The sequence below is a fragment of the Eptesicus fuscus genome, chromosome 2 (genome assembly GCF_027574615.1).
Source record: "Eptesicus fuscus isolate TK198812 chromosome 2, DD_ASM_mEF_20220401, whole genome shotgun sequence".
Taxonomy (NCBI): domain Eukaryota; kingdom Metazoa; phylum Chordata; class Mammalia; order Chiroptera; family Vespertilionidae; genus Eptesicus; species Eptesicus fuscus.
Window position 1 is genome coordinate 62,283,968 of NC_072474.1, and position 13,248 is coordinate 62,297,215.

Genomic DNA, 13,248 nt, shown 5'->3' on the forward strand with positions numbered 1-13,248 from the left:
CATTTTTCCTTTTCAGTATTTGCTAGATAACTAACCTTCTAGCCTCACCAAAAGAAAATCTGTAAACATGGATTTTGACCTTACTTTTGGTAGCTGGTAGACATGTGTATCATTTTTAAAGGTTGTATTATATCAGTTGTATTAGTAGTAAGTGTGAATATTAAAGAAATACTTTTTAAATTATTAAAAGAAAATTGAATAAAAAAATAAGCTTATTACTTTTGTGATTTGGACTTCTGATCCTTTTTCCTAGGGGACTCAAGAAATAATAGTTCAACTGAAGACCAAAAACACCTAGCTTTGTTGGTTATGGAGACCTTGACATTGCTTCTTCAAGGATCAAACACAAATGCAGGTAATTAGAAAAGCTTCTAGCAAATGCTTTGGGAGAATATTACCTCTGGTTATGGCTTCTCTAATGATTCTTGCTTCTGAAATACTCTTATCACTTAAGAGAAAAAACTATTGATTCAGTGATGGTACTATCATATCTCTAGAAATGTAATACTTTCAATCTTTACCAATATACTAATGACAAAATATTTAATAGTGTTATTTCAAAATATGTTCTTATATTTCATTGTGTGCCTTATGTTTGAAGTATTCTTTTTTCTATTTTTTACTTATATAATACAGGTTCTGAGTCTAATAAATTTATTTATTTAAATATTTTCCAAAATATCTGCTTCATACGACAGTTTTCTTAATTGTTTAACAATTCAAGTTTGAGTATTATAATGTTACAATCTTAGGGAAATATTGAAAAATGATTCTCTAATAAAGCTTGCCTCTCCCAGGTAAATTGGATCCATTAAATCTTATGTAAATTGGATTCATTAAATCTCAACTTCTCTTCAGTCCTTTTCTACCTGTCATTAACACAGTCCAACTGTATTTATAAAATATCACTCTTGCTTTTAAAAAAGATACTTGAAATTTTAGCCAACATCAGAAACCTCTCAGGAACAATGTGAATACAACTTGAGAGAGAAGAAAGTAATAGGGAGGTGAGCTCAGATGAGTGGATTGTGCACAGATCATATAGAGTTTTTTAGGCCATTCTGAGGAATTTGAATTGCATTTTCAGTGTTATGGTTGTCGAATCTTAGAGGGAATGCTGGGTGGGGTGGGGAGAGATCAACCAAAGAACTTTTATGCATATATGCATAACCCATGACACAGACAATAGTGTGGTGAAGGCCTGGGGCAGGGGAGGCTAGAAGGGGTCAATGGGGAAAAAAGGGGAACATATGTAATACTTTCAACAATAAAGATTTAAAAAATAAAATAAAAATTTTGTTACGGGATGCCATGAACAAACAAACGACTGAATGAACTAGCAAAGGCACAAATGCATGTCTATTCGTCTGAATGCAGAAGAACTCAAAATGCAACATAGAGGGTTGGGGTAGGGGACGTAAGAGCTCAACCAAAGGACTTGTATGCATGCATATAAGCAAAACTAATGGACACAAGACACTGGGAGAGGGGTGGTGAGGGCATGTGTCAGGGGGTAGGTGAGGCCGGGGGGAGGTCAATGGGGAAAAAAGGAGACATATGTACTACTATTTGTAATACTTTTAACAATAAAATAAAAAAGATTGAAACAAAAAATCTGTATTTAAAAAAATAACATATATTGTGTGTCTCGTGCACAATGCCAGGTGTTAGAGATGCAAAGATAAGCTCATTCTTTTCCCAAAGGAATTACAACCTAATGGAAAATATAACTGTATAAGTAATTATTTAAATGCATTTTGGGCAAATGCCAAGACAGAATTGAATGAATTTATTAGGTAATTCAAACAATTAATATGATGAGGTTTAATGGGTATGATATTAACAGGTTGTCCATGATATAATGCATAATCTCCTTATTTCTACAGACTAGGTGTAGTTGACTGAGATAGTCAGAAACGTTATAGGGATATACTAACAAGAATTCTTTGACAAATTTTTTGGTGGCATGACCCACAGGGAGGAAAGGAACAGTTCTAATCTATGAGAGTGGAGAGCTTACTCTATATTACTGAAAATCACTTTCAGACTGCCACACATTTTTACAAAATTCTTTTCTCATCAACTGTCTTCTCTTTGTTAAGAAAGATATTACTAACCCTATGATTTCAGGCACTTAAAATAGTGCTTTGCTCATAGAACTATTCAAGAAATATTAGTAATAATGATTACCTCATGGACACTAATGCAGCCAGGAAGTAAACATGGTCTTCCATGTGCTAAATCACAGGCACATGACTTACACTCATTTCAAGATCATATAATTCTTAAAAAGTTAGTAATTAGAAAATCACTAAATAGAGAGGGCAGTGGCTGCTACAGCAAAATACACTGACACTTATTCTCTCAGGAAATACTTACTGAAACACACACCAGAAGGAAATTAAAGTTTAATGGGGGACCAAACATATAAACAATACTAAGACTTTGATATAAAGTACTATAATAGTGGCATATACAGGGTATTATAAAAGTGCAAAGGAGAGAATGTTTAGTTTGGAGGAAATACTAATTCGTGATTTAGGTCACTTGGTCCATTTTTTAATATTGAATATGGTATTTGATGTGAGAACAGTATCAATTGTGGGCTGGAGCACAATCTATAGAGCTGGGCTATCTAGGCATAAATCCTACTCTACCCTTTGTCAGCTGTGTGGCCTTGGCCATATCACTCAACTCTTTATGCCTCATCTCCTGATCTGTACAATAGGGGATAAGGATTAAATAAATCAACTAAATAATGCATTTGGAACAGTTCTGTTTGTTTGGGTCCTTATAATTTTTTTCATTGGAGAATAATTTTATTTTATCCTTTTCTTACTATTTTGGAAGCCTTGTTTAGTTTAAATCTCATTTAGGGTATTGTTTGTCTAAAAGTTTTTTACATACATTGATTTTTAAAAAATCTTTCATTGGTTTTTATAGAAAGAGAAAAGGAAGGGGCAGGGAGAGAGAATGGAGTGTTGATTTGATGTTCCACTTATTTATGCATTCATTGGTTGATTCTTGTATGTGCCCTGACCAGGGATCAAACCTGTATGTAACCTTGGCATATTGGAACCATGATCTAACCAACTGAGACACCTGGACAGGGTTATATAAATTGATTTCAAGTATTATTCAGCTTAAAGACTTGACATAAAAATATTGAGTCTCTTTGGTTTCTACCTAAGAAATTTTTGAATGTTTAGATTTGGATAATTTAGATGTGGTGAACATATCTGGACATTAATCTTGCATTTAAGGAAATCTAGAAAAAATTTACATATTTTTGCTGGCACCATACAGTGCAATTTTGTATTGTAATTTAAAAGGTGAAATAGGTGTATAGGTCTTATTTGCATTCTTATTGTAGGTCTTATTTGAGCTACTCTTCATACAAAAAGATCAAATTTTTCTCCCTTCAAGGAATTTTCCGAGAATTTGGAGGTGCAAGATGTGCACATAATATAGTGAGGTACCCCCAATGCCGGCAGCATGCCCTGATGATTATCCAGCAGCTGGTGCTCTCTCCAAATGGGGATGATGACATGGGCACGCTTCTGGGGTTAATGCATTCAGCCCCGCCCACAGAACTGCAGTTGAAGACTGACATTTTAAGGGTAAGAGCCTGCATTACTACTCTTTTTTTTTTTTTTTTGCATTACTACTCTTTTACTACTAAAATCTGTGGTTATTTTTAACTGACTTATAACTAGTATGAACTATTCTTGCCATTTTCTAAAATTACATCAAAATGGTAATAGCAGAAGAAAAGGTGGTGTCTTTAACCTGGCCTCCAAGGCCCTGGGGATATGTCTTCTTCCCCCCTGACTTCCTCTCCTAGTATCTTTGCCCCATTCTTGCCACAGACATCACAGAAATAATAGCTATTTTCTAGAATCATATTTCTTATAACATTTGCTTTATTCAGTTACTTTCTTATCAATATTGAGATGTTTGCATTTTTTATACTATTGTATATTTCATCCTATTTTGATTGAGTATAATGACACTTTTGAGTATGCATTTTATTTTAAAAGCAATATTAACTTGACCACAATTTAATAGACAAGAAGGAAGTCTACATGCCTGTCAACATTGGGGAACATTTGTATATTTGAAGGGATCATTGGAAAAAAAACAAGTACCTTCAAAAGGTGTTTTGGTTGCCAACATTTTTAACATACATTTTCCTCTTTTCTTGGTTCCTTTTTAATTGGATTTGTAACATATGTGTAGGTAAAGCCTCTTCCCAGAGCATCTGTATATGGTAACTTTATAGCAATTGAAATAGTTCATGTCTTGGCTGTCCTGACTATCTGTCTCATCCTTTAACTAAATCAATTTATATACAGGGTGTCCCCAAAAAATGTATACATACTGATACATCTTTTCTGATAGCTCAATTGATGTTTCTTTCTTTTCAGATTTAAACCATTGAAATTAGTAATTATTCAAAGTAGGTATACATTTTTTGAGGATACCCTATATACATACAGTCATAAGTTCTTGTGATTGTGTAAAATTATACTAGATTATGTATTTTACTTATTTAATAAAAGCATTACTTTGTAAAAATTACTGAATTCATTGATATCATTATTTATCAAAGACATAGGGAAATCTTTTTAGCTAGGATTTGGATATAGCCTTATTCTATCAAAGGGAGTATGTGATAGCATTTCCTAAAATTATCTTCTGCCTCTAGGGCATTTTTTAATTAGCAAAATATTTGATATGCTTCACAGGACTGTTTTTTTGGGTAAATGACAAAAACATTTATTTCATATGTTCACAGAATGGTGGTATAGACCTTGGACATTTCCTGTCTGTTTTTATTTTATTTTACTTGAATTACAAGTTTTTTTTTTGTCCCCCATAGGCCCTCCTGTCAGTTCTTCGAGAAAGTCATCGGTCAAGAACAGTTTTTAGGAAAGTTGGAGGGTTTGTGTACATAACGTCCTTGCTTGTTGCCATGGAAAGATCTTTGAGCTCGCCACCGAAGAATGGCTGGGAGAAAGTGAACCAGAACCAAGTATTTGAACTTCTCCACACTGTGTTCTGCACATTGACTGCAGCAATGCGCTATGAGCCAGCCAACTCTCATTTCTTCAAAACAGAGATTCAGTATGAGAAATTGGCAGATGCCGTTCGATTTCTTGGCTGCTTCTCAGACCTAAGGAAAATAAGCCCCATGAATGTCTTCCCCTCAAATACACAGCCATTTCAGAGACTTTTAGAGGAAGACTTAACGTCGATGGACTCGGTGTCACCCACTTTACGGCACTGCAGTAAACTCTTTATTTATCTCTACAAAGTAGCCACAGATTCTTTTGACAGGTATGGTTCTGCTCTGTCAAAAGCTCTGAATTAAAAGGGTATACTATGTATGACTTCAACAATAAGGCTTAAATTATAAGTTAACCTGAAGGAAAATGGAAACAACTGAATCTTCTCTCTCAATTATTTGTCTATCACTTTATCTGTGAATATTACTATTGCTTTGATGTTAAGTTTTTCAACATAGACATCTGTGTATTATTTGTAAATCCAGGGTCAGTTAACTCTTTTTTTTTAAATGTATTTTTATTGATTTCAGAGAGGAAGGGAGAGATAGAAACATCAGTGATGAGAGAGAATCATTGATTGGGTGCCTTCTGTTCGCCCCCTACTGGGGATCAAGCCTGCAATCTGAGCATGTGCCCTTGACCAGAATCAAACCCGAGACCCTTCAGTCCACAGGCCAATGTTCTATCCACTGAGCCAACTGGCTAGAGCTACTCTTGAAGCAATTTCTAAGAAGTTTATGTTAATGGAATGATGTTTACTATTCTCTTTTTTCTTTATTCTCAACAATGTTAGATACATCTGGACTTAATGATATTAGTTATCATTGGAGAACATGGTTATGATCGTATTTATTTCCAGACACATGATATATTCTCAACATAATCCTTAAAAAATGATAGAACTCCCTATCAAGAGATAATTCAGACTTGGTTACTCATTCTCCATTAAAGGAGTGCCAAGTCGCTGTGCTAGGCATTGCGGGTTCAGCTCAGCACATTCAGCTCAGCACCAGATGACCTGGGTCATGGCCATTCTTTAGCTTAAATACAGACATGTAAATAAACAGTTACACTATATCATGATAAAATCTCTGATGAGGGAAATCCAGAGATCTAGATCATAGGAGTGTCACTTTCCAACATCACTTACTTTCAATTTTTAAACTGTGCTTTCAATTAAGTTTTAACTGAAAATAGTGTCAGAGTGATCATGCTGCAAGTTTGTCCCAAGCATTATCACTTGACTGTTACCATTGTTTTATTTCATAAAAGAAAATAATTATTTTTATATTGTCCCCATAAATTAAGCAAATAACTGTGTTGGGTAGAACTTCTATTAGATTTTATACCCTTCATTATTGACTATCTACTTTGAAATATCTGTTGAAATGTTTCTTGCTTTTTAATATTTTTTTACCTTAGTATTTAGAGAAGAAAATACAAGTTACATCTCAAAAATAAAAATGCATATTATATTATTAGCTCATAGGAAACATGGGATAGTGTTGTATTCATCGAATAAGCAGTTTAAAATAGGAATTTTTAAATTTTGGATTCATCTTCTTTTTTCTTGGTTTCTACTTTTCCTAGTTAGTAGGCCTCATTTTTAGTTTGCTTTGTCAAAAACAGGGCTTACAGCACTCTGTTTAACAAATGTGTTAAATGTTAACATTAATAGATAAGCATCGGCTATAAGCATGCTTTCCTGTTTCCCTCAGTGCATGTCTTATAGTCTTGTTCCTTGTTCCTGCTGAGTATGGAGGACATTTCTTATTAAACTTTTACTGGTATTTCTTGTGAAACTAACCAACTCTCTGCTAACCTCTCTAAACCACCCTGTCTGTTTTGTTGTCTGTAGTCGTGCAGAACAGATCCCTCCTTGCCTGACAAGTGAGTCTTCTCTCCCCTCTCCCTGGGGCACACCAGCTCTGTCCAGGAAAAGGTACTGATTTTATAACAGAAGTCGATCTTTGTTTGTGTGGGGGTTTTTATTTATGTTTAATTATATGTTAATGTAGTGGTTGTGCTTTGTAACTTTAATTTTTTTTTTAGCTTTGTGTATACACACACACACACACACACACACACACACACATATATATATATATTATTCGTTTGTTTTAAAATAGTCAACTTCTGAGTATATTTATAAGAGTAAAATGTGTTGATGCTATGAAGATATAAAGAACATGTATCATCCAACTCTTATTATTTAAACTAAAATACGCATTTTGCTTTAGAGCAGCATATGTTTTATTAAAATTAATGTAGAAATGAGGACTTAGTGCCTCTTTAAATGGAGAACTTTCCTGATTTTTCTTTTTACTTTAAATGTGCCTTGGGATCAATTTTTTTGTTTCTCCTACTGCTTTCAAATGAGCATCACAGCACCGGCAAGGAAATATGTGCTTTCTCACTCAGGTACCAGTTTAAATGTGATGCTGTGAGGTGTTATAGCTGACCTTTGAAAAGGTGAATGAAAAACCTACCCCAGCTCTTGCTTTTATAGGTTATGTGTAAATCTCTTCCTAAGCCAAACTAGTCCACCTCATATAGAAAGCTTATCTATACTAATAAAAGGATAATATGCTAATTAGAGCAGATAGACCGGACATCTTCTGGACAAAGCCACGGTGGCGGGGGCCGAGGCAGAGGTGGTTAAGGGCGATCAGACCGGCAGGGGAGAGCGGTTAGGGGTGATCAGGGGAGAGTGGTTAGGGGCAATCAGGCCAGCAGGGGAGAGCAGTTAGGGGGGATCAGGCAGGCAGGCAGAGGCGGTTAGGGGCAATCAGGCTGGCAGGGAAGAACGGTTAGGGTCAATCAAGCCAGCAGGGGAGAGCAGTTAGGAGTATCAGGCAGGTAGGCAGAGGGGTTAGGGGTGATCAGGCAGGCAGGCAGAAGGCGGTTAGGGGAAATCAGGCAGGCAGGCAGAAGGCGGTTAGGGGAAATCAGGCAGGCAAGCAGAAGCAGTTAGGGGCGATCAGGCAGGCAGGCAGAGGTGGTTAGGAGCCAGCGGTCCCGGATTGTGACAGGGATCCTGGATTAGAGAGGGTGCAGGCTGGGCTAAGGGACCCCTCCTCCTCCTCTCTCCCCCCTCCCCCCCCCCGTGTATGAATTTCGTGCACCGAGCCTCTAGTGGACTATAAAGAACCAGCAGTTAGTTGGCAAGAGTACAGTTAAGATCCATTCATATTCCATAATTATGATCCATGACCATATTCTGTGCACTTGGAACCAAATACTCTTACTTCCCTGATTTTCCTTATGGCCAAGTACAAGTCCTTAAGCCTGTGTTAATCTTCCACTGTGGCTTTTTAAAAATGAATCCTGATGTCCCTCTTTGTTGTTTAATTTTATTTCTATTCTGATTTTGAAACTTCAGTATAATTGGAGTTTCTATTTCAAAAGTATTTGTCACAGACTGTATTTTAATGTATTTCAATAATAATATTCATTAGGTGTATGGACTTATGTTTCCCTTTTTTCTTAATTTACACTGGGGCTTATAGCTCATTTTCTTCCAGTAAATCATGGCATAGTTCAGAATATTTTTAAATGAATGTAGCATTTTTAATATATTTGTATTTGAAAACCACTACTTTTTTTAAGAGCATTTTTTTTGTTAATCCTCACCGGAGGATATTTTCCATTGATTTTTAGAGAGAGTGGAAGGGAGGGGGAGAGATAGAAAGAAAAAAACACTGATGTGAGAGAGACACATAGATTGGTTACCTCCAGCATGGCCCCAGGACCTTTCAGTTGTGGGCTGATGCTCTATCCACTGAGCCAAACCAGCTAGGGCTTTAAGAACACTAGATTGTAACATTAATTTGAGGATCTAGTGCTTTTTTGTAAGTTGCTAAAATGAGTGAGACAAAAAGTATTCTTTGAGTTTGAAGATTTGTGTTCTCACTATTATACAGAACTGCTACGGGTTGTTAGAAAATTAGTTTCAATGACTAACTAGTTATAATTATTTTTTAAAATCACCTTTATAATTCTGCCATAAATGTAAAGGCTTAAAAAGTACTATATTTAAGGATATGTAACCCTTTTTAACTATTACCTAAAACTGCAAAATACTTTTACTAGAAATTTACAAATTAAAGGATCCCATTAAAAAGAGAAATCCATTAGAACTTACTATTTATTTAAACAGCATTTTATTTCATATCATGAAGTGTTATTTAAAGCCTTAGATCAGAAATAGTTTGTCTTCATTTGCAACATAGCTACCTGTAAGGATGCCATGTCTTTGATGTAAGGGGAAACTATCCCTGAATCTACATCCTAGTTGAGTGAATCTTATCCATTGGAATTCTAATCCAGTTTACAGGCTGATATCACCTCAAGGAAGCTGCTCATGATAATACTAAGACCAGTGCTGACATTTTAAGGTTGTCATTCTGACTAGGTTACATACATTTTACTCAGTGATAATAATCATAAGCTAATAAGAAATACAGTGTTTTTATTTTACACATGCAATATAGTAACTTTCAAAATTAGAACAGCTTGAGAACATAAATTACATCAGCTCATGGGCATCTTTTTCTTGCTGCAAAACATGTTTTTGTTGGCAAAAGGAGAAACCAACATTGTATTCGTTTTTATGGCTTGTATTCAGGTGTTAAGGAAATTTTGTACTTGTGATACTTCTCAGGTATATAAAATCCTAGAGATTCTTCTCTATTTAGTTTAAGAATTGGGGGAAAAAGAACTAAGAAACTTCATATTTTGAAAACTAAAACTCCTAACCTTTTTTATTTATTATTATTAATTATCTAGAGGAATAATGGAATATGATTATAGCTGAGTGATGTTTAATCAGAGTTAGAGGAAGTGAAAACAAAATACAAAATAATAACCAAAACACTCCAGAATATATCTGCAATGGAGAAAAGGGTGGCAATTTCTAGTTATCATTCAAACATGGCGTCCATTACTTAGTGCCTCTGCACACTTGATGATAATTAAGGCAGAGCAAATTCTGGATTTAAATATTTAAGCATATATATCCAAAGATGTAGATAAGTTACATATATATGTATATGAGAATGGAGCTTAAAAAAACAAACCTGGCAGTGCCAATTCTTTGCTTCTAAATCACTGACTTTAAGCATCCGTTTCCCAAGCTGCTCTTGTGCCAGAGAGCTGAATATATATCCTACATAATAAAAGGATAATATGTAAATTACCATCACTCTGCTACGCCCACATTTGGGCCAGCGGGAGGCACAGGGGGGTGAGACTTGGGGTGGCCGATTGGGCCAGCGGGACACTGAGCTCCTGTCGCCAGCTGCGGCGCAAGCTCAGGGTCTGCGCCATGGCTGTGCTGCGGCACAGAAGGGGCCTCTGGGGCAGCGAGCCCACGTCCTGCTGCGGACCATCAAAAGCGGGGAGCGAAAGCGGGGGAGCTGGCTGTCTGTCCGCTGGTGCACCAGGCCTTTCGAAAGCCTCCGCCATGCCAGAGGCTTTTGAAAGGCCTGGTGCACCAGCGGACAGACAGCCAGCTCCCCCGCGATAGAAAGCGGGGAGCTGTGTGTCCACTCCAGCACCAGCGGACCCCCTGCCATCAAAAGCGGGGAGCAGGCTGCTAGCAGTGTCCGCGGAGCGTGCTAGGCTTTGCAGGGCAGTGGATATGGCCTGGATGGCAGGTTAGGCCTAGGGGACACTACACGTGCATGATTTAATCATGCACTGGGCATCTAGTATATATATTCTGACAGCTTAGATTGAAATATGAAAATAGCAATTTCTGTAAGTTTTAAAACAAAGTACAACATAAAAATTAACTAAATTTTGAAATGTATTTTATCCTGTCTTTGCAAATGGTTAGGTTTTGCTCAGGAATCATGCATTGAATAAGTTTACTGTAATCTCTACATTTAAAAAGTGGTAATGCCTGTGGTGATACCTAAGTGACTTAGTAAGAATTAGTGTTGTATAATGCTTATAAAAGTAGATCTAATTTTAGTTAATAAATACCATGGTTTAGTGTTCTACATTGTTTGAAATATATTCCTAGTTTGAGAAGAATGAATGTGATTCCTATATCAGAATATTGTTTTCTCATTTAAGGTGAAAAAAGTTTACTACTATAATAGTTATATACTTAGGTATATCCATAGTTCAAGTTCAAACCTATATGCAATCTGGAAATTCAGAAATAATTTTGGAAGGCCTATAACTAAAATATACAATTAGAATCTATGTTTATCCTAAAATTTGGGTTATTTTTATGTGTGTAATGAAAACAGTTTTTATGAAATTTCTTAATAGCTGGGAATTCATATTACACTATTGAGGAATTAGGAATCTTTTTCTGCATGGGCCTAAATATTTTAAAGACTAAAGGGAACAGCTTAAGAGGAGGATAGCTATTGGTTACAGCATTTACAAATGTCTTAGGTTTAGAAATTAAATCTTTCTGAACAAAATCAGCAGAAAAACAGGGAGTTGAAAAAAATGAGTGGGTGTAGGATAAGCTGACTTTAAATAAACTAAGAGAGACCCTGTTCTTTTTTTATAAGTGAAGCTGAATATTTTCGTTGTCTGTTAAAAAGAGAATGGAGCTTAAAAAAAACAAACCTGGCAGAGCCAATTCTTTGCTTCTAAATCACTGACTTGAAGCATCCGTTTCCCAAGCTGCTCTTGTGCCAGAGAGCTGAAACTGTACTGCTCTCGGTGACAGAGCTCAGCATTAGACCAATTATGCTGAGCCACTGTAACAAAGAGCTCCCATAGGCTAAAGCCACAAGCATCTGTTTTCTAGAGCCAAGATGCAAAATGTGCAAAACTCATGAATTTTAGAAAAATAGTATGAAGTAGAAAGTGGAGATCATTGATGAGAAGAAATGTATATGCAGGACATGACTAGACTTTCTAACTCATAGAAGCTTGTTATGTAAAATATGCCTTCAAATTTGTAACAATTGTGTGGAATATTTTCAGTGGTGGGGAAAAATGTAAAAGAAAGTGAGTGTAGTTCCAAATAAGCTAAAAGAAAACTCCCTTGATGATTCTGAGCCAACCCTGAGTCTGTTGACCCAGTTATATAGAGTAAGCCACTTTGGTCTTGCTAGTTCTTGATTCTGTTATCTATGGCTTAAGGCAAAGTTCAAAACACATATGTAATTTTAAAAGAAAAGTTTTTGCCAAAACCGGTTTGGCTCAGTGGATAGAGCGTTGGCCTGCGGACTCAAGGGTCCCAGGTTCGATTCCGGTCAAGGGCATGTACCTTGGTTGCGGGCACATCCCCATTAGGGGGTGTGCAAGAGGCAGCTGATCAATGTTTCTCTCTCATCGATGTTTCTAACTCTCTATCCCTCTCTCTTCCTCTCTGTAAAAAATCAATAAAATATATTTAAAATAAAAAATAAAAGAAAAGTTTTATTGAGGGATTTAATTTAGCTTGCACTCTCATCACATATTATCAGAACTGTCACCTTTCCTAGTGCTATGCTTTCACCTACTTATATCTTCTGGTACAGGTGTCATTCTTCCCCCACCCCTTTCAGTTTTATCTATAATAATAAAAGCATAGTATGCTAATTAGACCGGACGTCCTTCCGGATGACCTTCTAGATGAAGCGGTGGCAGTGGAGCCGAAGCAAGGCTGGGGCAGAGGCAGCCGCCACGGTGGCAGGGGTCAAGACAGAGGCAGCCGCCATGGCGGCAGGGGCCAAGCCCCTTGCACGAATTTCAGGCCTCTAGTCCTATCTAATAAAGGGGTAATATGCAAATTAACCATCACTCCGTCACAAAGAATGCGGCGCCCAGTCCTCTCAGACCTGCTGGAGTCCCCCAGTCCCGGGGGGGCGGCCTCTGGGAGTGGGCAGGGTGAGCAGCCTGGCGGAATGCTTGCTTCATTGCCATGGCGACAAGGCAAGCATTCCATCCCAGCCACGGAGGGCCTCTGGGCAGCGGGCACGGAGTGGCCGGGGAGTGGGGGGAAACGCTTGTGTCATTGCCCCGGTGACAAGGCAAGTGTTCTGCACCCAGCCGCGGATGGGCCTCTTGCCAGGTGAGGGTGCGGAACACTTATGTCATCGCCCCAACGACAAGGCAAGTGTTCCGCGCCCGGCCACAGATGGGCCTCTGGGCCGTGGAGAGTGTCTGGGCAGCGGGCGCGGAGCGGCCAGGCCCCGCAGAGAGCTACAGGTGCATGGATTTGTGT

The 13,248-nt window shown here is 37.4% G+C and overlaps 1 protein-coding gene across 1 annotated transcript in view; it reads left to right on the forward strand.

Moving 5' to 3' along the window:
- Nucleotides 1-13,248, forward strand: part of WDFY3 (WD repeat and FYVE domain containing 3) — a 265,989-nt gene that overhangs the window by 131,417 nt on the left and 121,324 nt on the right. The window contains exons 11-14 of the mRNA XM_054727645.1: nt 254-355; nt 3,427-3,620; nt 4,883-5,340; nt 6,928-7,011. Coding sequence (XP_054583620.1) covers nt 254-355; nt 3,427-3,620; nt 4,883-5,340; nt 6,928-7,011 — 838 coding nt within the window. The remainder of the gene's footprint in view (nt 1-253; nt 356-3,426; nt 3,621-4,882; nt 5,341-6,927; nt 7,012-13,248) is intronic.